Raw genomic sequence first — 25,223 nt, 5'->3', positions numbered from 1 at the left:
ACATCCTGCTGAACCGAGGAAGCAGCGTGAGAGTCTGTGGCCTCTGGGTTGGCTAAAATCTTGGGGGCAAGGCACTGGAGAGGAAGGAGCTGAATAGAAGGGGGGGTTCCAGATACATCTAGGTCTACATATCTAGATTATATACCCATATATATTTTGTTCCACTCATCTGTATAGCACTACACACACACAAACACACAGAGAGAGAGAGGGAGGGTGGGAGGGAGAGGGCTTGATATAGATATATAAATATATATAGTTATAGATCTCCTATCAACACAGAAAAAAAGCATTAGATAAAATAAAATAAACATTCATGACATAAATTCCCATCAAATTAAGAATAGAAATGTTCTTAGTCTGTGTAGAAACATGTACAAAAACTGCAGCTAGTATCACTTATAGATGGACAAAGGAATGCTTTCCGCCTAAGACTGGGCATAAAGATAGGATATCCACATTCAACACGTTTAGTATTTTTGTATCGAAGTTCTTAGCTAATGCAACAAGGCAAGAGAAAAAGATACAGAGATTCAAAAGGAAAAAATAAAACTGTTTCTATTCACCGATCACCTGATTGATTGCTTACAAAGAAAATCCTAGAGAATATACCAAAAACAGTGCTATAATTAACAAACATATTTAGCATGGAAGTAAGGTTAAAGAATCACTTGTTTGTCAATGTGTTAGCAACAAACTACTGGAAAATATAAAATTTTAAATGCTACGCATAGCATTTAAAAATAACATAATTAGGAAATACTGAACAAAAGGTGTCCAAGACTTCTTCACTGAAAAAAGGTAAAGCATGACTAAGAGAAATTAAGGCTCTAAATAACAGAAAAATATATCATATTCATGGATTGAAAGATCCAAAATTGTTAAGATGTCAGTCATGCCCGAATTGATCTATAGAATCAATGCAATCTTAATCAAAGTCTTGAAGAAATAGACGAGCGGATTTTTAAATTTATTTGGACATGTAAGAAACCAAAATAGCGAGAACAATTTTGGATATCTTGTTATTTCAACACTATTTGTTGAAAGACTTTCCTTTCCCATTGCATTGCTTTGATGCTTTTGTCAAAAATAAACTGATCTTGTAAGTGCGAATCTACTTGGGGCTATTTTGTTCCATTGATCTATTTACTGATTTTATGCCAGTACCACACTACCTTGATTGATCTATATGACTGTCGTTTCTATCGCTGGTTCTAGAGCCTGTCATCCATGGGGCAGGATCTCAGGAAAGGAAGATGGATGGGAAGTGGAGGAGGCGAGAACAAACTGAAATTTGTGGGGTTGAGCTGGACATCGATAGGGTGGACTAGAACTCAGGGAGGCCTTTCATCACCTCCCAGCTTCCAACTTTAATGATGGCGGTGTAATGCAAGGAATCCACCTGATACTTCTTATAAAAGAGCAAGTTAGGCACCCTCCCCAGGAGGTGAAGAAGCTGTGGGAGGAGATGTGGCAGGAGCTAGAGTTGCTGTACTGTCCACTCCAGCAAGTGAGCCAGCAGATAGGAGACAACTATAACACTCGCTGGTACCCTGCACTGACATTACAAGTGTAAGAAGCAGATGGCTGCTACTTCACGTCTGCCGTCTCAGACTCACGCAAAGAAATCCCTCGTGGCCCTGGAACTATGTGCTGGGCAACTATTCTCCATGGTTCTCTTGCTTTTCTGTACATTTTTCGAGCAAAGACAGTGTTAGACTTTATTTTGGAATATTTTTAAAAATATTTAACGTATTTATTTATTTATTTGAGAGAAAGAGAGCACGAGCAGGGTGGGGAAGAGGCACAGAGGGAGAGGAAGCAGCAGACCTCCTCCCACCCCCACCAGCCATCGAGCGGGGTGACCGGAAAGGGGCTGGATCCCAGGACCCTGAGATCGTGACCTGAGCCGAAGGCAGACACTCAACCAACTGAGCCACCCAGGCGCCCCTATTTTGGAATATTTTTTAAAAGATATTTGTATAGTGAACAGCCTTAAAAGAAAGAGATAGTGTCTTCCTCTAGGACAGAAGGTACATTTGTTTGCTCTCCAATATAATAAGACAATAATGTAATAATGACACCTTCCAAGGCAAAGGTTGGGCAGGTTTGCTTGCAGCCCATTATAAAAGATTGGGAGTTTTCCCGGGGCGCCTGGGTGGCTCAGTCGTTAAAAATCTGCCTGTGGCTCAGGACGTGATCCCAGCGTTATGGGTTCAAGCCCCACATCAGGCTCCTCCGCTGGGAGCCTGCTTCTTCCTCTCCCACTCCCCCTGCTTGTGTTCCCTCTCTCGCTGGCTGTCTCTCTCTCAAATAAATAAATAAAATCTTAAAAAAAAAAAAAGATTGGGACTTTTCCTAAGCTCAAAGTCCCTTCAGCTGTGACACAAACCCTACACGTGTAGCACCCACCTGAGTCCACTTCCACATTGCCCCCGTGGTGGGGGTGGGTGTGAGGGCAAAAGAGGCTGTATGAACATGAAGCTTATGCTGCTTGCTCATGCTGTGAGAAAGAAAGTCCTCTATCTCTAACCTGGGTGTCTCATGTCTTCCACCAGATCCACGAACTGTGGCAGGCTTTTCAGAGGGTAAAATCTGGAAAATGTGGTTCCAGCTTAGCTAAATTGACCCAACACATCCACTGCAGAGAGACAAAGGGAGAGAGGACTGAGAAGTGAGGGAGGGAGGAGGTATGTGGTAAAATGTTAGCAATTGATAAATCCAGGTGAAAGCTATGTCGATGTTCATTACACTATTCTTNTTTTTTTTTTTTTTTTTTTTTTTTTTTTTTTTTTTTTTTTAGAAAGAGAGAGAGGACAGGGGAGGGGCAGAGGGAGAGAGAGAATCCCAAGCAGGCTCCGTGCTCAGCACAGAGCCCGATGTGGGGCTCGATCTCACAACCCTGAGATCATGACCTGAGCTGAAATCAAGAGTCAGATACAACCAATTGAGCCACCCAGGCGCCCCTACACTATTCTTTCAACTGAAATTTTACAAAGTAGAAAGTCAAAAGGGAAAAATCACCCAGATTGCTATGTGAGACAGCAGAGTGGGAAGAGCTGAAGCAGGGATAATACTTTGGAAGTCTTAAGCAGCTAACCAAATGACAAACCAGAAATGTAGGAGCCATTTTACCAACTCCCTTTCCCACACCCAAATTATCACCAGGTCACCGGGTTAATGTAAACTAGTCAGCTTAAACTTTGGCATAATTTCTTTTTCAGTATCAACACCTGGATTGGGGCAAGACTAATAAAATAATCTCCTAATTGGCAGTCTTGCCTCCAGTCCAGCCCTCTCTAAGTCATCCTCTGAATTGCTTCCAGGATAACCTTCAAAGATCTTTTCTGACCATGTCATTTCCCCACACAAAACCCTCTGCAGCCACGGATGAAATTCGAATTCCTTTACACAGCCTGCATGGCATCATGATCTGGACTCCACACTTGACTTACACGTGCACCAGAACAATGGCCACGTCTTTGTTTTCCCACACACATCACCCTCTTTTCTACATGGTATTTCTGCTGCCTGGAATGTCCTTTTCACCTTGACTTCTTGCCGCCTACCTCTTCATCTTTCATATCTGGTGACTGCAACACTCGCTGGTACAGAGACACTTCTCTGTACCTCGCACGCAGTGAGAAGTTCCTCCTCTGCACCATTTCACAGCCTTGCCCATGCTTCAGTTGTTTCACACATCACACACTGTTATATTATTTATTGACATGGCTGTCTTCCCAACGAGGCCGTGAGTGTCTTCCAGGCAGAGACTGACTCATTGTTGTAATCCAATGCAAAGGACAGGGACTACATGTGGCAGGTGTTCCAGAACCGCTCATTGAAGTGAACTGAAAATCCTGTCACATTAAGAGAATTTAGGAAGGGCAGAGAAGAGATGAAATACTGAAAATGCCAAACATAAACTTTGCGTGGCTGAATTCTAAGATGTCCACCCGAAGAGTCAGCTCTGAGTCACCTCTTTGAAGTTTGAAAACACGTAAATGAAGCAACTGGGTGTAGAATTGTAACCACTTTCTTTGAAGAGGGTTTCTTGCTAGCTGTTTGGAGAAATACAAAATGATGGCAAATATCTTTTTTTTAATAGGAAATCTATGGAAATTCAAATCAAGAATGAAAATATAAGGCTAATTCATGGACAGAAAGAATGAATAACTTGGAAGAGAGAAAATGGTATAAACAAAATATTATTGATAGAGTATCTCTTTTTCTCCTCCCTGAATTATCATTTTGTACTCTCTGAGAGATAGAATTCAATTTCTATTCCTACCATTTTGAGAGGTCCTCCATTTTAATCTGAAAAAGCTGAACTCAGAGAAATGAGAATAGAGTGGTGGTTACTAGGGTCTGGGGGGGGAGTGGAGGAAATGGGGAGAGATTGGTCAAAGGGTACAAACTTCCAAACTTTTGGTGATTATAGCTAATAATACCATATTATACACTTGAAAGTTGCTAGGAGAGTAGATCTTAAATGTTCTCACCACAAAAAAGAAATGGTAATGATGTGACAGGATGGAGATGTTAGCTAATTCTTTGGTGGTAATTATTTTTGCAATATTTAAGTGTATACCTTAAACTTACACAATGTTGTATGTCAATTATACCTCAATGAAGCTGGAAAAAAAAGATCTTTGTTTTAACAATAAAGTCATTGAATTACTGCCTGAAACTCTACATTTTAGAAGAAGCAATAGGATACTTTATGGTTATTATTTTTTATGTAGCAGGAGAGCTCTAAAATGCTTTGAAATAGGCAAAATAATTTTAAAAGCAAGGTTTTGTACTAAACTGTCTATGATATATTTTAATAAATTAATCCAAAAATACTACCTTGTAATACCAGTGTTTAATAGCACCAATACATAAAGGCAGTGTCAGGAAAATTGACGTACTCAGCAAGAAGAACAAGGAACAGAAGGTGTAATGATAACAGATGACAGAGGGAAAAGCAGAATTCATCAGCTCCTACTTTGCTTTCATTTTCCATCACAAAGAATTATCCTCAAATTTGAAAAGGTAAGAGCTACACGTGAAAGAGAGAATTTTAGTCCAAGGCAGGTGAGGATGTAAGAAAGCATCCAGCCCTTTAGGGTAATTTCGCTTCTCTGTTTTACTGAGAGAATTTGAAATGTGGTCTAACTTTGTTGGGAACCGGAGAGATGCCAGAAGACTGGAGATGGACAAATGTCCTCATTTTCTAAAAGAAGAAACTATACGCCTGTGAACACATTTTTTTCCTTGGCAAAATTCTGGAATGGCAAATTAGACAAATGGTTTGTGAATCTTTTAAAAAGTGGTGAAAATAAGACACAGCATGAATTCACTAAAAAATAAGTGGATCTAAATGAAGTGTTCTTCTTTCTAATAGGGTTCCAACTCTCCCTGGTCTGACCCCTACAGGGTGACACAAAGGAAGAAGGTGGGTCTGGGAGTGGGATGAGGCTGAATTCCCTTCCCACCTCCCCACTTACCAAAAGTGGGACTTGGACGCTCAAATTCTCGGAGTCTGTCTTGTAACCCAGATGTGATGGCGCTTCTTTGGGCTAGCTCTGCTCTTACCCACAGACTTACTTGAGACCAATCTCACACATGTGGTCTTACTACAAAACAACAATGATTCAGATGTTGAAGGCATTGATAAATAATGGGGGTTATGTTATACACAACACAACAAAACTTCTTAAAAATCTCCTTGTCTAATCTGACTCTTTTGTTAAAATTCTTCCCCTTGGGAATCTACATCATCTCCTTCACTTCTAACTCCCTCAAAACAAACAAACAAACAAACAAACCACCAGAAAAGCCCACTCTCCACAGCTTCTCCAGGTATACCTCTGCTTTCGGTATAAGGCCAAATATTTAGAAAATGAATATGTGTTAGCTACAATCAGACCATACTCACATGTGCCCTAGGGAGCCTGAATTCTTCTGTCACATCAAAAATTAAAATAACAGTACCTATGTCAGAAACTTTTTAAGAGGCCTAGCTTAAAAATTCTATATGAAAAAGTTTTGGTCTTATCACTCAGGAAGTAGTAGCCATTATTACTCATCACTACTCTCACTACTGTGATAGACAAGAAAATGGTATGGACCATGCATATCCTTAATGTTTCAAGGCATTTGACAAATCTTCATGGGCAAGAAGGATTGGATGGTAGTACAGTTCATTGGAAGTTGAAACAATTTAAACAACAGTGAAATAGAAGTTTCTAGTAGTTTGTCAGAGGCCTCCATGGCCCTATCCTGTTAAACATTTTCATGAATCACTTAGCATAATGGAGCACATTGGACATGTTAATCAAATTTGTGGCTAATACGAAATGGGGGGTGATTAACAGATGACAAGCTTAATGACAAAACCAAGATTCCAGAAGATCTGAAAAAGCTGATACAAAAAGTAATTTACTATGGCTTAATGTAAAATCGAGTTTCCCCCAATAACTAACTCTTACATAATTATAGTACAGTAACAAATCCAGGAATTAGACATTAGTACAACATGTGTGTATAATTCTGTGTCATTTTCTCAAATGTGTAGATTTGTGTAACCACTGATACAATCAAATCTATTGGTGTTGACATTTTACCTTACCTCCATTTATGTTCCTTTACCGTCCCACATTTATAATATAATTGTCTTAAATATTTCCTCTACATTCAGTGAGAACCGGATTAGGTAGTATTATAATTTTTGTTTCAAAGGCCAAACGGAAAACTCAAGACAAGAAAAGTCTACTGTATTTACCTAAGTTTTTGCTCTTCCTGTGTTCTTTCTTTCTTCCTGATGTTACAAGATTCTTTCTTTTAGGGGCGCCTGGGTGGCTCAGTCAGCTGAGCATCTGCCTTCGCCTCAGGTCATGATCACCAGGCCCTGGGATTAAGCCCCACATCGGGCTCCTTACTCAGTGGGGAGCCTGCTTCTCCCTTCCCTCTGCCTGCTTCTCCCGCTTCTTGTGCTCTTTGTCAAATAAATAAATAAAATATTTTTTAAAAAGATTCTTTCTTTTATCATTTCCTTTCTGCTTAAAAGAGAACTTCCTTGGGGCACCTGAGTGGCTCAGTCATTAAGCGTCTGCCTTCGGCTCAGAGCGTAATCCCGGCATTCTGGGATCGAGCCCCACATCAGGCTCCTCTGCTTGGAGCCTGCTTTTTCCTCCCACTCCCCCTGCTTGTGTTCCATCTCTCGCTGGCTGTCTCTATCTCTGTCAAATGAATAAATAAAATCTTAAAAAAAAAAATAGAGAATTTCCTTTAGCCACTCTTTTAGGGTAGGTCTAATTTGGTGAATTGGTGTCACATTCTCTTGGTTTTCCTTCATCTGAGAATGTCTTGATTGATCCTTCACTTCTGAAGGATATTTTCTCTGGATAGAGAATTCTGGTTTGACAGTTCTTCTCTTTCACAACTTCAAAAATGTTGTGCCATTTTCTTCTGGCTTCTAAGGTTTCTAATGAGAAATCTGCTATTATTTCTATTGTTTTCTCTCTATAGTAATATTTCATTTCTCTCTGAGTGCTTTCAAAATTTTCTCATGTCTTCAGTTTTCAAAAGTTTGGCTATGATGTGCCTTGACATGGATTTCTTTCAGTTTATCCTATTTGGATTCAGTCCATTTCTGGCAACTGCTTATGGGTTTTTTGGTTGGTTGGTTGGTTGGTTGGATGGTTGGTTGGTTGGTTTTGCCAAATTTGGGAACTTTTCAGTTACTATTTCTTCAAATATTTTTCCAGTCCAAAGAATGGGCTCTTCTCTTCTTCCTCTCTGTTCAGGATTCTTCTTCCTCTTCTCTTCTTCCTCTTTGTCCAGGAATCTGAAAATATGACTCTTAGACTTTTTTCTTGTAGCCCCACAAGTCCTCAAGATTCTGTTAATTTTTCTAAAAATCCAATTTCTCTCATTGTTCAGACTGGGTAATTTCTTTCTTTTCTTTTTTTTTTTTTTTAAGATTTTATTTATTTATTTGACAGAGAGAGAGATAGCCAGCGAGAGAAGGTACACAAGCAGGGGAAGTGGGAAAGGACGAAGCAGGCTCCCAGCCAAAGGCAGACGCTTAACAACTGAGCCACCCAGGCACCCCCAGACTGGGTAATTTCTATACTTCTATCTTCAAGTTCAGCAATTTTTTCATCTGTCCTCTCCATTCTTCTGTTGAGCCCATCCATTAAGGTTTTGATTTTGGTTATTGAATTTTTTAACTCTAAATTTCCATTTGGTTCTCCTTTATGTATCCTACTCCTCTTCTAAGACTGTGTCTCTTTGCAAAACTTTCTATTTTGTTCTTTTTCTTTAAGCATTCTCCTAATTGCTTGTTGAAAGATATTTATGATATCTACTTTGAAATCCTTGAAATAATTCTAACATCTGTGTCATTTTGGCTTGGCATCTGTGGTCTTTTTTTCATTCTTTTTGAGATCATCCTGGTTTTTGGTATAAGTGTTTGTTGAAACCTGGACATTTGGGGTATTAGAAGACTCCAGATCTTGTTTAGATCCTGTGGTTTTAGCAGGCCTTTCTGTTCTGGTGCATAAAGGGGGGTGAGAGGGTCTACTTCATTACTGCCAGGTAAGGGTGGAAGTGTTGGTTCTCTTCCATGATACCTTGGGTGGAGGAAGGGGCATTTGATTACTACTGAGTAAAGGTGAGAGTTCTGGCTTCCTACATGGCCTCTGCTGATACCGTGGATGTGTGTATGCATTGTTACCACTGACAGGTGGTGAAAGTCCTGACTCTCTATTAAGACCCTTCTGACAGCCTTCAGGAAGGAGGAGGAGGGATGTCTTACGTACAGATGGAAGGCCATGCTCCCCATATGGTCTCCATGGACACCACAGGGAATCCTATGCTCTTAACCACCAAGCTCTTCATTTGGCTTTCTCTGACACTTACTCAGGCAGGAGGATTGGGATGAGTCATTATAGCCTGGAAAAAGTGGAAGTCTAGGCTCCCCACTGGGCCTTTGCTAATGACTGTGTGGGTGATGTCACAGGTTTTTCTTTCTTTCTTTCTTTTTTCCTGTGACGTTTGCATAAAGTAGAGCAATTATTGTTTAAAGGTTTTTTGTCTAGCAAACTATCCCCTTCCTGGTCCTTTGGCTAGAAAAAAGTCTTTTCTTGGGGACACTATTATTTTAAATCTGTGTCCATTAGTATTTCCAGTATCCAGTCTGGAATAACGCATTGAAAAGAAAACCCAGGAACTCACCACCATTCCTTGAGCCTTAACATCATTCGCTGGTCTGCTTTCTCTTCTCCACGTATTCAGGGATTTTAGTTGCACTTAGTGGAAGGAATAGGGGAAAGTACCTCTATCCCAGTTCTTCCTGGATGTAGAAGGCTGTGCTAACTTTTAAAATCCTCATGTCAATCCTATGAGGTAACCGCTATTATAGCCATTTCAGATGGGGAAACTGAGTACAGAGAGGTTAAGTCATTTGCCCAAGATCACACAACTAGTAAGTGGGGATGAGATTCAAATCTGAGACAGTCTGGTGTCAGAGCCCATGCTCATGACCACCACATGGGCTTATGACAGCCATTTATTTATTCCTTTCACCCATAGTATCATCACATTTAATTTCATTCATTAATTCAAAATATATATAGAGAGAGCACCCATTATGAAGCATCTTTCTTTCTTTCTTTATTTCATTCTTATGAAGACAACATTAAAAAGACATGGTCTCTGGCCATAAGATGATTACAGTCTAGTAAAGGGCATAGAACTGTAAATAAATAATCATAATAGGACATTATGAGGGCAATACTAGATATATGTGATAGATACAGTGACTGCACAAAAGAGATTGTTAAGTTTGTTTTGGAGAAGGAAGGAAAGTTTCACAGATGTTTAATTTGGATTTTGAAAGAATAGGATGTCAGTAAATGGATGAGGTAAAGAAGGAATTCCAAGCAAAGAGAACAGCATACACAAAGGCACAGAAGCATGAAAATAGATTGCATCACATGTTTGGGAAGCAGTAAATAGAATGACATAGGTGTTGTGCGTGGTGCCTGTTGTGGGGTGGACGGCAGCATTATTTTTCTCATATTATCCTGATGTTGTTTATTAAACAATTCATTACTTCTCTACCAATTTGAAATGTCACATGTATTACATACTAAATCTTTATAAACTGTTGGATCAGTCCATTCTCACTATACTATCTACTCAGAAAATGATTTGCTTCTCAACAGCTTTAAAGTACATTTTCACATCTAATAGTGTCTTTCTTTTTCAAAGATTCTTAGATTTAGAGAAATGGTTCAGTGAGGGGGAAAAAAAGCCCCTGGGAATTTTAGTTGGAATAGCATTAAATTTATAAATTGTTTTGAGCAGATGGGAAAATCATTAAAATTTTGAGTCTTCCAATAGAGAAATGTGTCTTTTTATTTGAGTCTTCTCAATAAAGTTTCATGTTTTTTATGTGCTATATAGTTATAATGTTTACTGCTAGATAATTATTTTAGTTTTATTTTGTGAAAACAATTCTGAAATTGATTTTTTAATTATACAAATACATACTGAATTCATGTCAAAGTTTTATTTAATTCATTAATGAGACAATCAGTAAAATTCTGAGCTCCTTCAGAAAAGGAGATCTAGGGGTACCTGGCTGGCTCAGTAAGAAGAGCACATGACACTTTTTTTTAGAAAGAGAGAGAGAGAAGCTGCTTGAGCGAGAGCAGGCAGGGGCAGAGGGACAGGGAGAGAGAGAATCTTAATCAAGTTTCATAGGATCTCATGACTCTGAGATCATGACCTGAGCAGAAATCAAACGTTGGATGCTTAACTGACTAAACCACCCAGGCGCCTCAGAGCATGTGACTCTTGATCTTGGGGCTGTGAGTTCGAGCTCCACGTTGGGTGTAAAGATTACTGAAAATAAATAAAATCTTTAAAAAAGAAAAAGGAAAGGAGAAGTAGCAGCATACAGTTAGTGGGAAAAGGAATGCTGAAATAAGATCGCTAAATTAGATGCAAAACCGGTCAGTGTCCTAAGGGACAATAAAATATAATCTTGGGCTTATCCTTACTATCAACAGAAAAAAAAAAACACATTGATCCTATTCATTTCTATAAATTAAACACAACTATTACAGGAAAACATCTGGTCCTAATCAGTTATTGGTTAGAGTTACAATTTCTGAGTCAGAGATGATCCTTGTGCAGTTTATTTCAAAATGCTCCAAAAAAAATACTGAAGCACAGAATAGCCAACACAATACTGGAAAAGAAGAACAAAGTTGGAGGAGTGACACTCGCTGACTTCAGGATTTACTATAAAGCTACAATAATTCAGACAGTGTGGTACTGGTGGAAGAGCGAACAAAGAGATCAATGAATAGAACAGAGTACACAGAAATAGACCCAAACAAATATGTGCAAAAAATATATCTATTTGTATGAATAATGAATATAGTGAACTGATCTTTGACAAGGAGCAAAGGCAATCCAGTGCAATAAAGGTAGCCTTTTCGCAAATGGTGCAAATAAATGAATCTAGACACTAGCCTTACTTAAACCTATCAGAAAAATTAGCTCAAAATGGACTTAACTAAAAAAATTACAAAACTATAAAACTTCTAGAAGATAAAATAGGAGAAAATCTAGAATTTTTAGATACAACACAAAAAGCATGACCTATGAAAGATGTTATTAATAAATTGGACTTAATCAAAATTTAAAACTTCATCTCTGCAAAAGATATTGTCAAGAGAATGAAAAGATAAGCCATAAACTTGGAGAAAATATTTGCCAAATACATATCTGATATAGCACTCGTATCCAAAATATAGAAAGAACTTCTAAACTTCAACAATAAGAAAAATATATGTCATTAAGGAATTGTGAATTAAAACAATAAGATATATTATTAGACTGGCTAAACTCCCAAATGCTGACAATACCAAATGCTGATGAGGATGTGGAGCAACCGGAACTCTAATTGCTGGTGGTGATGCAACTTCAGAAGACAGTTTGGTTGTTTCTTTTTCTTTTTTCTCTTTTCTTTTTTAAAATATTTTTATTTACATATTTATTTTACACAGAAAGAGAGCACAAGATGGGGAGCAGCTGAGGGAGAGGGAGAAGCAGGTTCCCTGCTGAGCAGGGAACCCAATATGGGGCTCATCCCAGGACCCCGGGATCATGACCTGAGTTGAAGGCAGTCGCTTAACTGACTGAGCCCCCACTTTTTTTAAATAAAGATTTTATTTTTAAGTAATCTCTATACCCAACGTGGGGCTTGAACTCACAACCCTGATCAAGAGTCACACACTCCACTGACTGAGCCAGCCAGGCACCCAAGTGGCATTTAATTTTAAATTAGCATACACTGTGTTATTTGTAGGTATTCTAATGAGATATTCTATTTTCCCCAATAAATTGGTAGTTTCATGACCAGAGTCCATATCTTATTCCTCTCTGCATCCCTAGCAGCTAATATAGTTACTTGTTGATGATCCCTTACATACATGGTCAAAGAATTTTCAATAAAGACCAAGACCATTCGTTGGGGAAAGACAATCTTTTCAACAAATCATGCCGGGAAAACTGGACATCCACATGCACAATAATGTAGTGGGACCCATATCTTACACCATATTCAAAAATTAACTCAAAATGGATCAAAGACCAATAAAGTAACAGCTAAAGGGGCACCTGGGTGGCTCAGTCATTAAGCGACTGTCTTTGGTTCAGGTCATGATCTGTGAGTCCTGGGATAGAGTGCCACATAGGACTTCCTGCTCAGCGATGAGTCTGTTCCTCCCTCTCCTTCTGCCTCCTCCCGCGTGCTCATACTCTGTCTCTGTCTCTCTCTCTCTCAAATAAATAAATAAAATCTTTAAAAATAAAATAAAAAATAAAAACAACCTCTTGGGGAGGAGGGAAAAAAAGAAAAATAAATACACAAAACTGTCTTTCCTAATGTTAACTTAAAAATATACTAATAGGTTAAAGATGTGTAAGAATTCACAACACTGTTAATATAGTGAAATCATAAAAAGGAAGATAAAATGTAGTTGCATCCAATTCTGAGCACAGTGCTTTGGCTGAGATGTTTATATGATATGTCGGTCTTCTACTTTGGATTATGATTTTCATTACCGTTATCCTATGCAGAGAAGCCTGGCCTCTGTAGGGTCTCCTGAGAGTGCCTAAGTCATGTTGCTTGCTAGCTTCAGAGGGCACAGGGAGAATTATCTGCATATGCTTCCCTAAAACTCTGAAAGACAGACTTAAAGCTGGATTGTTTACCATAGAAAGGAGCCATTCCCTAGGATGGTACAGTTGAATGTTCAGCTACAGTGATCTGCAAGTGGCTATGCATCTCCACCCCAAGAAGCATCAAGAAAGGGAAATATGTTTATCTATTATTCCTAGGGCAATACCTACAGTGGTCATTCTCAGTTGGTCCTTCTGAGTTAGTTCATCACCCTAATGGGGAAAGTTGTTACATGGGGCTCCACTAATCCTAATGCAGGGGCTCCAGGACAGTAGAGAGAGAGTGGTTAACTTTCCTCAATGACAGCAATATCCAGGAAAGTAAGAAATTATCATTGTACCTTGGTGTATCAGACAGGGTCCTGGCAGGAAACAGGTGGTTAATCAGGAGAGTTTGTTAAGGAGACTATAAAGAGACAGGAAGCTGACAAAGGCTAACAATAGTAGGGAATGCTTGGCACCTCCAGGCTTGAAGGGGTAGAGGGAGCAAGATGACCAGAATCCTAAAAGAGCTCTAGCAGTAGTTGTATTCAGAGAGCTGTTGGACAGGAACTACAGCCTTTGGTAGGGAAATATAGCATTGCTGATCCTTGGCCTCATTTCCCGCCAGAGCCTCCCATTCATTGGCCACACTCAACGGGAATCCAGAAGGTAATGAAGTCTTATTGATGTCAGGACAACGTTGCAGATCATACTTCCAGAATCTAGGGGCACAGAGTAGGGAATGTTGGAGAGCAGATTTCCAGAAACAAACGAAGACTATCTGACCAACTTAATGAGGCTTATATGATTTATGAAATTCTGTATTCTAAATGAATGATAAATGATTGACATGATTGAGGACTTGAGTAGGTAGAAGATAGTTGTGGAGTTTATTTAGTGGGAAGTTCATGGCCTTTGAGAAGACCAAAGGAAGGGGATTTTGAAGAGTGGCTTCTAAAGGATTTGGGATCTTTGCGTTGGGGCCCCAACGATTCTAGGGTCTAAAATAGAGGACTCTGGTTTAGAGAACAGAAAGGAATTAACCAACTTAGCAAAAACAACTGAGATGGTCAGCAGAGGGCAGTCTACCGGAAAGTTGGCTAGTGTCTTAAACATGAAGTGAAGGCCCTATAGTCATGTCCCGGTTGTAGCTGCATATTCCTTGGAAAGAGTGAAATTATAAAGTCCTTCCCTCAAAAAGTTCCCACCTAAAGAAACTGTGCCTAACAGGAACCGAATCAGTAACTTAAGACAAGGAAACATATTCTGTGCTATTAAAGTCAGCTTTCCACTCCAGACTGCGGATATTCTGAAAGCCACAATGGTGGGAGTTCTGCTCTATTCTCTAAATTTGGAATCATATAATGTGCATTACAATCAATACTGTGGTGCCCACTGGCCTGGAGCTAAGTTTAGAAGTTCGACTGCGGATCTAAATGCTGTTTTCCACTCTTGCCGCTAGAGCTCCTCACCCCAGCTGGGGTGGGTAGGGAAGAAAAGCTAACAAGATGGGAAGGGCAGGATTCAGTGAAAGAAAAAAAGGCAAAATGACCTCAGAGTTATGACTGGCTGTTTCAAAAAAAAAAAAAAAGTTAAATGAGAGGCTTGGGTAGAAGAGGCAGTGATGAGAGAAGGAAAGGAAAAAAGTCTCAAAAAAGCTGACAAACACAAGGTCAGGAAAGGGCAGTAGGGAAAAAAAATTGCTCTGCCTTGGGTAGAACAAGAAATTTGAATCTAAAGAGCAGTAACAGTAACTAGCAGAAACTACAAAAAGGAAGACTTGCACATTTCGAATGTTGGCAATTATTATCAGGGCTCAGCAAAGCACTATTATGCCTTGCTGCATTTTTTTTTACATGAATCAACAGATCAAAACACATTGTTCTGTTAGAGGCAAGGGATGTTTAACTCTCCATCAATCTAAAAGCAAGTTGACAGCCATCACATATATAATGTTTACGTAAATTACATACTCTGAAAGTGTGTGACTTTTTAGATCTAACCCTTGTGTCTAAGCGGTACAGTATACTCAAATATTCTTGGGACTCCTTTACACTCTAAAAATATTGAGGATTCCAAAGAGCATTTGTTTACATGTTGTGTTAGAAATTAAAACAGAAATTGTTGGAACATTTATTTAAAAAGAACTACGATAGGGGCGCCTGGGAGGCTCAGTCGGTTGGGCTGCTGACCCTTGATTTCAGCTCGGGGCATGATCTCACGGTCATGAGATTGAGACCTGCATGGACATGGAGGCGGCTTAGGATTCCCTCTGTCATTCTCCCTCTGCCCCTCCCCCCCGCTTGCTGTTGCTCTCTCTTTAATAATATAGTTACTATAATAAACCAAAAAAACTATAATAAACCTATTACATACTCACATAATATAACTTTAGTGAAAAATAATTGTATTTTCCAAGATAAAATCTCTTTAATACCTGGCTTAATAGAACACAGCTGTATTTTCATACATGCTTTTACAGTCGGTCTGTGCATATATTGTTTTGGTTGAAGTGTATGAAGAAAATCCAATCTCATATAAATACGTAGTTGGAAAGTGAAGAAATATTTAAATAAATTTTTCAGATAATTGTGAATATTATTCTTCAGTACTACGCTAAATCCAGACAAGTGGTCATTCCTCAAAGGTTAGTTGCAATGTGGAATCTGAAATGTTACCAGTGAATTTTTTGTACTATGTCCAGTGAATTTTTTGTACTCTGTTACATTAAAATCCATTGGTCTGTCTCAAACCTTGAATGGATGTTACACCCATGCATGATTTTGTAACATCATGCATTGGTCATTTAGAAAATATTAGTTCACTGACTTATGCAGCTCTTCCAAATATTAAGACATTTCATTGTACAATTTCTAGCAATCTCATTTATTAATTTCACCACCAATTTAATCAAAACATCTTTAAGTATACTGGGAAGCTGTCAAGTCACAGGGGCAGATATATTTTCTAAAACTCTAATTTTCAGTTGGAAGTTTGAATTTTATGATTGGCAACAAATTCTGCCAGCTGTTTTCCTTGGTATGACAGGCTCACCTAGTTCATTTGTGATAAAATGTCTGCCAAATACCCAACCCTTGATAAACATAGTTTGTCTCAATCATTATTTTAAGTAAAAATAGGGTTCCATGGAAATAGTGCCTAATTTAGCTCACATTGTGCAAATGCTTATCCATGTGCTTTGGTATGCAGTAGAAGTGCTTTCTCTATCCTTCTCATGAATGACACAGAATATTAAAAAGGCATGTATTCAGTGTTGAAGTTTAATAAAATTAATTTATTTTTTTTTTAAGATTTTTTAAATTTATTTGGCAGAGAGAGAGACAGCCAGCGAGAGAGGGAACACAAGCAGGGGAAGTGGGAGAGGGAGAAGCAGGCTCCCAGCAGAGGAGCCCGATATGGGGCTCGATCCCAAGACTCCGGGACCACTGCCTGAGACACAGGCAGACGCTTAACGACTGAGCCACCCAGGCGCCCCTTAATAAAATCAATTTCTACTGCTTCATCAAACACATTCTAAAATGAAACTGGTTAAAAAAAAAAAAAGGGAGGAGGCACCTGGCTGGCTCAGTCAGTAGAGCATGTGACTCTTGATGTCAGGATTGTAAGTTCAGGGGCGCCTGGGTGGCACAGCGGTTAAGCGTCTGCCTTCGGCTTTAGGGCGTGATCCCGGCGTTATGGGATCCAGCCCCACGTCAGGCTCCTCTGCTGTGAGCCTGCTTCTTCCTCTCCCATTCCCCCTGCTTGTGTTCCCTCTCTCGCTGGCTGTCTCTGTCTCTGTCAAATAAATAAATAAAATCTTTAAAAAAAAAAAAAAGGATTGTAAGTTCAAGTCCCACATTGAGTGTAGAGATTACTTAAAAATAAGATCTTTAAAAAAAAAAAGTGAGGGCCGCTTGGGTGGCTCAGTCAGTTAAGCATCTGCCCTCGGCTCAGGTCATGATCCCCAGGCCCATCAACATTTAATAAAAATGTTTAAAAAAATAGAAAAAATAAAAGTGCAATTCTTAGTTAAAAAAAAAAAANNNNTAGAACTGTTTTTTTTTTTTTTTTTTAAGTAAGCTCTATACCCAATGCAGGGCTCTAACTCAAGACTCTGAAATCAAGTCGCGTGCTCCACCAACTGAGCCAGCCAGGTGCCCCTGAAACTGACATTTTTTTCTTTTTCTTTTTTCTTTTTCAAGATTTATTTATTTATTTTGGGGGGTTGGGGCAGAGGGAGAGACTCTCAAACAGGATTGATGTGGGGCTTCATCTCACCACCTATGAGATCATGACCCAAGCTGAAACCAAGAGTCAGATGCTTAAATGACTGAGCCACCCAGGAATCCCAAAACTGGTATTTTTAATAGTGAGTGCATGGTATTAATAAAATTTTTACTAGCACAGTAATTGTTTTTGTCCACTATTGCTTTTATGTCATCAGTGCAAATTTCAACAACAGTAAAAGGAAAATAATGTCTTTTGTATTATGATAATAGTTTGGTCATTGCAGACTGACCCCTGAAAATATATCACGGACCCCTGAAAATATATTTCTGTGGACTAAACTTTGAGATGATTTCTCCCTATCCCTGATGGAATGTAAATCCTGCAATTCCAGAGGTTTTCTGTTTCTTGTTCACTGATACACATCTAGGGCCTACATCATGCCTGGCACATAGTAGGCACTCAATAATTATTTGTTTAATTAATGACTTTTTAACGAAGTAATCAACCAGAACTAGATGATAATAGTGAAGAGCTTATAATCTGCATTACTGGAAACTCATTTTTAAAAATTTAGTTTTGAATAGGTAAAATAAACAAGAGGGTACATGGTGAAAATTCTCCCATTTTGCCTTCTCCAAGGCATTCAAGTTGCCTCCTCAGAGATAACCCCTACTGTCAGTTTCTTATGCATTTTTCCAGTGACATTTTGAGGATTCACAAGTATTATATACACAAGCATATTCCTTTCTTCCCTCACACATATGGTGGTATACTACACACAATATGGACTGTATAGTGCTTTTTCAAAAGTAAACTTTTTCTTTTGGAGTAATTGTGGATTTATAGAAAAGTTTCGGAGATTCTTGTATACTCTTTACTCACTCCTACTAATGTTAACATCTTACATAACCATACTACCATGTCAAAACTAAGAAATTAATATTGGTACAATACTATTAACTAAATTACAGAATTTATTTAGATTTCACTAATTATGTTCTTTCAGTTCTAGGATCTAATCCAAGATACCACATTGCAGTTAGCATACTGCTTTTTTTCCCTTAAAATGTACTTTGGGAAATCTCTCATATCAGTTAATATGTAGTTGCCTTATTCTCTGGAAGGACGGTAGAATGACTTCCTAGAGGTAGAATTTCAGGGCCAATGATTATGTGTGTTTAAAAATGACCAGCGGTGCCTTGGTGGCTCAGTCAGTTAAGGGTCAGACTCTTGATTTTGGCTCAGGTCATGATTTCAGGGTCTTGAGATGAGGCCCTGTGTCGGGTTCCATGCTAAGTGGGGAGCCTGCTTAAGATTCTCTCTCTCCCTCTCCCTCTGCCCCTCCCCCGCTTTCTCTCTCTCTCTCTCTCAAGCGGAAAAAAAAAAAGACCAAACCCCTCTCCCCCAAAGAAATTAACATACTCTTTTAAGTAGTCCCCCTGTGATTGGAGTGTTTCAAGTTTCTTCGAAGTTCCGAGATTAAGATTGGGGACTGAATGAAGTTGACAAATGTAAAGTACTCAAAACATTTTTTGCACACTTCAAAATAATTATTTTTAATGTGCTGACACAAATAAACATAGCATTGCATGATTTACATTATAGCAATAATTCATTGTACCATGACCCACACATATAGTTGATTCCTCTTAGGACCACTAGGGGGCTCTGCTGGAAGGGTTTTTATAATTTATGTTAGTCCACTTAAGCAGATGTTTCCAAATGATGCTTTAGAATTCTGACCTCTTAAAACCTGAAGAGATCATTAATCCAGCTTCCTTATTTTGCAGATGAGGAAACCAAAGTTGGCCAAGATAGCTAGCATGGAGGAGAGCTGGAATAAAAAATCTCTTCTTGGTTCCTATGGCAGAAGTTCAAGAACTTTTTTTTCCATGTGCTTCCACTTGAATGATTCACTGCCCGGAGATATTTCCTTTTTGGTGCCATAATTTTAGTAATTTTTGCTAAGACCGTGTATTTGTGATATTTTTTAGGAGGATACTTTACTAATCGATCAGGTGAAAGAAGCTCATGAAATAAAAACTTCTAAATAACCTTTATTACTTATTCCAGAATGTTCTAAAGTACTGCTCAGCACCAAAACCATATTACTTACTGAAACCCTAGCAAGGACTTTCAAATTGCCTTTCAAACTGACTTTCCACTTAAAACATTTTACTCTTATCTCCATTTGTTCATTCAATATTTATTGAGTGCCTACTAGTGCCAGACACCGTTGTAGGCCCTAGGCTTATAGAAGTAAAGCTACCATTCCTCCACAAGGAGCATTTATTTCTCCATTTTTCACTTTAATATACAAAGTATTTTCACATGTTTTAGTTAAGTGGTTCTTATTGTGTGGTCCCTGAACCAGCAGCAAGAGCAGCAGCATCTGAGAACTTGTTAGAGATGCAAATTATTAGGCCCACCCCGCACTCTAGGGATGGGGGACTAGCAACCTGGTTTTTCTTTTTTTTTCTTTAAAGATTTTATTTATTCATTTGACAGAGAGAGAGACAGCCAGTGAGAGAGGGAACACAAGCAGGGGGAGTGGGAGCGGAAGAAGCAGGCTTCCAGCAGAGGAGCCTGACGTGGGGCTGGATCCCATAACGCCGGGATCACGCCCTGAGCCGAAGGCAGACGCTTAACGACTGAGCCACCAAGGCGCCCCCAACCTGGTTTTTCTAACAAGCTCTTCAGGGATTCTGATGTACGCTCGAGGTTAAAAACTATTTAAACTCGGTATTAATTATTTAAGTAGCTCAAAGATCAACATCTGGCTTCTAAATCCAACTCAGGCATCTACCTGGGGTACCTGTTTCAAATACACCTGATGGGACCCAACAATGACCGCTCTTAATTCAGTGACGCGTAGTACCTGGAATGATCGTATTAGTAGTGGCACTCTAATGGCTTCAGAACAAAAACGGACCGCAGTGGATTTTTCTGGGCTATACCAACAGAAAATGTGCCGGATCGAGTTCTGGAATGGTGTTTTTATACACTAGACACAGGCACATTAAGTGTGTGGGTTCTGCGTCTGGCTGAGTCAGGACGGCGCTCCTAAGCGCTCGTAGCCGAGCGGGGCCGTGTGAACCCGTTAGGTTGGACTCAGCGTTCAGGCAGAGGCCATGGACTGGAAGCCCTGACCACACCACAGTGATTTCAAGAGGGGCGGAGGAACAAGAGAGGACCCGGGAGGCCCTGGCAGGGCCGGCCAGCGCGGAAGCCGCACCCTCCTGGCCCCAGACGTCTTGCAGGGCGGAGCCGCGCGGCCGCAGCTCGGGCAGAGACGCGCGGCGCGGGGCGGCGCGGCGCGGGCTCGCGTTTGAGGCGTATGGGGCTACAACGGGAGCGGCTGCGCCGCCCGGCCGGGTCAGCGTCTTGCGCATGCGCGGACCCGGCGCCATTTTGGTGGCCGGGCGCGGAGGTGATTCCACACTGAGGAGAGCGCGGCGGCTGGGGTGGCAGTGGCAGTATTTGTGTGCTCGGGTGTGAATCGCCGAGGGAGGAGGCGGTGGTGGAAGAGGTGGCGGCGGTGGCGGTGGTCGTAGCGGTGGCGGAGGAGGCGGGTACGAATCAGCTGCGGGCGGAGACATGGCCAACATCGCGGTGCAGCGAATCAAGCGGGAGTTCAAGGAGGTGCTGAAGAGCGAGGAGGTCAGAAATGAACTCCCGGACATCCCCCACCCCAGCCCAGGGCGGGAGGGTTCTTCCAGCGGCGACCCCAATATCCCCGGTAACCCCTGGGTGGCCCTCCTTGCGGTCGCCCTTCTGCCTGTGGGGAAGCAGCAGTCTCCCCCTGCTTCCGTCGCCTTCTCCTCCCCTCCCTGGGCCCTGGGATGGACCGCCTCGGGCGGGGTGGTCTGGAGAGGAACACGGTTTGGGGGGCAGATGGAGAAGGGGGCACTTCTTGGAGAGGTGTGAGCTCTAGAGAGAGCCCCGAGGCAGTGGCAACAGCTGGAAGTGTGGCTGTAGGGTGTGGAGGGAGCAGGCCGAGCCTGAGAAAACCCGGGAAGTGGGTTGGGGGAAGGGGAAAGGTGGTAACTGGATCCGGAGAGCCGCGCTGCTCAAAGGCCCACACTTTTGAGGGTATTCTACGTTATAGCTAGCCTGTTTGGCCTCCACTGTCCTTTCCTTTGGGAAGGAGCGGTAAAAGGCCTTAGGTATTGATGAAAGAAGGACGTTCAGAGTTACTCCCTCCCTAGTTCGGTGTTGGGAGAGAAGAGGAGACATAATGGGATACTATTTTATTTGAGTGGGAGATAAGGGAATTTTCACCTGAGGTAGGAAATTAATTCCAAATTAGATCATTATCTCATTTTCACCGACCCCAGCAACCCCCAGTTTCTAGGCCTCTTTTCTGTTGACATCTAAAGCTTTTTGATTGGGTGAAGGCAGGTTGTTTGGTGTCTTAAAGGCATTTAAATATTTTTCGTTAGGAAAAAATGATGGTACGAGTAGCTTATTTCAAAATATTGTTTACAAGTTACAGATCAGAGTCTCTCCTAAGACAATGCCTCTGTGACTGTTGTGTTGTGCCATGAAACTTCATTATGATGTCCCTCATAGTTAACTTGATTCTTACTTTTGAAAAACAGCCCTATTAAAAACATGGGATTTCACCAGATCAATACATTATTATACTTCCTTATCGAGTAGGTTTGTCCTGATGTATCATATCTGAAATTATAAAAAACATTTTTTTGTTTCAAGCTGCTCTTGAGTCTTGCAGAATTTACTCTGATGTTGCCCATAGTTATTTATATAGTATATTCAGAATATCCTAGTGATTTGACTCAAAACTATGCAAGAATCAGTACAATTTTTCAGACCCAAATCAACAAGAATGCCAAGTTGTTTTCCTCCTTGGATTTAACAAAGAGAGATGAAAAAGTAATACTGAAATAATTATTATTTTGAAGATGTCACATATCATTATTGAATGTATCATTACTATTTGTATTTTCTCTTATGTTGAAACTTTGATAATCTAAATGATTTGTGAAATTCAGCATTCTAAGTACGTGATGAGTAATAGATATAAGTGATAGTACTTGAGCTTTGTCACTATTCTACAGTGATCATTTTTCCAGTTAGACATGTTGAATATAATTCTCTAAAATTAACTTAAAAATAACAAATACTAGCAGATTTATTGAATGTAGTAGTCTATAAGAAATGATCTGTTTTACAGAGCATGTGTATGAACTCTGACCTCTGTATTTGTTCAAGTGCCAAAACTCTGAATGGAAGGATGACTTTGTATTTTTGTGGTACAGTGCAGAAATAGGGTCATAAGTGTCTGTATTGTTAATACAGTGAAACAATGATTCTAACTTTTAATTTGCAAGAAAATATATTCCAGGATAGTTGACATATATATTCCTAATGAAAGATTGAGTTATACAGTTGCCAACAGCCTAAACATTTCTTCTGTAATAAAGTTGTACAAGCCTGAGACTTAATATAAAACTTTCAAATGCTTTATTTTCTGTTACTTAAAAATGGTAAGTTACTGCTCTCGTAATTCATATGGTATCTTTGCTTTATGTGAGGTGACTTTTACGATATTTTTAGTACTTCAGTTAAAGCTTAAAAGAAATCTAACATTGCTGTAGTGTGCATATTGTTAAAACAATACTGCTCTTTATATGTAAGGGATGCTGAAGCCTTGCTTCAAGTAAGCATTATAGTAGTTCAAAGGAAGAGAATAGAAAATGCAAACAAATTGTTTTTTTGTTTTAAGAGTACCTTTATAAGTCTGTACGGAAACTTCTTCTAGAAAATAAGTTGCAAAGTACATTTAGGAGAGGGTCAGATAATTTAATCTTGCATTATAACCAATAAATAGCTTTATTTTCACCAATATTTTATTTCATTGGTAATTAGTAGGCCCAGTTCTATAAGTGGATTATGTTGATTACTTTCAGCTCATTGAAGGACTTGTTCCACGTGTTTCCTTTTTAAGTGTGGGAATGTAGTATTTTGAGTGTCTGGTCAAGTAATCAAATATTTCATCATTTCATCTGTGTAAATCTCCATGTTTACCAAAGTTTGTTTCATACGCTCTTGTTTCCTAAGAATACCAGTTGATTTAAGGACACTTTTCCCCCCCCTTTTAAGTTGTCTTATAAAGCTAGCTGACATTTGGTGAATTCTGACCATAAGAAGTTACAAGTGGCCATTCTTGGAGTGTGTTAATTAAAATATAGTCTCCAAGATAAATCAAATGTGAAAAGCAAGGTGCAGAATAGTGTGGAGGAGGCCACCATTTGTTTTGAAAGAAGGGGAAAATATGTGTATTTGACTCAATGAGAAATTGGTGAAATTGATTATTTGTGTATAAGGGAGCTGGGTGTCTGGGGTAACAGGCATCAAAGGATCCGTTTTGAGTTTTGAGTCATGCCAATATGTTATTTACTTAAAATAATAAATAATGGCATCTAGGCCTTTTTTCCTTGAGACTGTCTGGAAATCCGTCTCCTTTATGTGTCACACATGAATTGTAAATGTGTATGAATTTTAAGTAATATTTCAAATTGCCAGGAGTGGAAAATTGATTAAAATACATTTTACAGTTATTTTATGAATCGAATTACTAAGTGTTGATTGTGAGGATATAATAAAACTATAATCTGTATTCACATGTTGTATTATTATTGCTGTTAACTAACCACCATTTGTAGAGTGGCTCTTAGTACCATTTGTTTATGCATTATTGCTGATTTTCAAGAACAGTTCTTTGAATTAGATTTACTGTTTCTTAGATGAGGACATTGAGATTCAAAGAAGTTAAATTATTTGTCTACAAACATACAGCTTTGGGATTTGGATCTAGGTCTGCTTTTGTTTATATTGTACCCCACTGTCATTACTTTCCAAGGATAGGCATGCTTTAATTATTTAAAAATAACTGAGACTGGTTTGTATTATGGGTTATGGGATTTAAAAACAACCTAATTTAATAGTTTAAACATTAAAATAAGTGTTACCTGTGGCAGCCTGGGTGGCTCAGTCGGTTAAGCATCTGCCTTTGGCTCAGGTCATGATCCCAGGGTCCTGGGATGGAGCCTCACATCAGGCTCCCTGCTTGGCAGGGGATCCTGCTTCTCCTTCTCACTCCGCCTGCTGCTCCCCCTGCTTGTGCTCTCTCTCTCTGCCAAATAAATAAAATCTTAAAAAATAAAAATAAAATAAGTGTTACCTGTAAATTACTTAAGATTTACTTGCATGTCAATATGCAAAATATTAAAAAAAATTTTTTTTGAGAGAAGGCGTGCATGCACTCTATCTCAAGCGGGGAGAGGGGCAAAAGGAGAGTGAGAGAGAGTCTCAAGCATGCTCCCCATTGAGCTCAGAGCCCCACATCGGGCTCCATCTCAGGACCCTGAGATGTGACCTGAGGTGAAACCAAGAGTTGGACACCTAACAGACTGAGCCACCCAGGCACTTCTGCAAAATACTTTTAAATTTGAAGCTCAGTGAGGTAAAATGCCCTTAATTCAGTGCACATGCTCTTGTTTGTTATATGTTATCTGTAGTTTTTTCATACTGTGATTGTACTTTGCTAACATTTTCTAAGATTTCAAGAGGGAATATTTAAAATTATGGCATTACAAATTGATTTCATGAAAACTGCTATCGTATAAGTTCTCTTTTAAGTGTTTAAATGGATTTTATATTTAGTGTTATTTTAAATTTAATATACTTGATCTAGTTTGATCTATAGAACTAGTTGGCAAGTCTTTAGAAGGAAGTCT

General features: G+C 39.5%; 1 protein-coding gene across 2 annotated transcripts in view; it reads left to right on the top strand.

The window, feature by feature from the left end:
* The first annotated feature begins 20,874 nt into the window (after positions 1–20,874).
* The window catches only part of UBE2K (ubiquitin conjugating enzyme E2 K), a 68,645-nt gene continuing 64,296 nt past the window's right edge, over positions 20,875–25,223 (top strand). Inside the window, exon 1 of one of the 2 annotated variants that reach the window (XM_034671927.1) lies at positions 20,875–21,120. In XM_034671927.1, the coding sequence (XP_034527818.1) occupies positions 21,058–21,120 (63 nt within the window). In that variant the 5' untranslated portion in view covers positions 20,875–21,057. The remainder of the gene's footprint in view (positions 21,121–25,223) is intronic. The other variant, XM_002925166.4, reaches the window with a different exon arrangement.

Source organism: Ailuropoda melanoleuca, chromosome 11 (genome assembly GCF_002007445.2).
Source record: "Ailuropoda melanoleuca isolate Jingjing chromosome 11, ASM200744v2, whole genome shotgun sequence".
Classification (NCBI taxonomy): domain Eukaryota; kingdom Metazoa; phylum Chordata; class Mammalia; order Carnivora; family Ursidae; genus Ailuropoda; species Ailuropoda melanoleuca.
The sequence above is the reverse complement of the archived record's forward strand: the minus strand, read 5'-3'. Positions and strand labels throughout refer to the sequence as shown.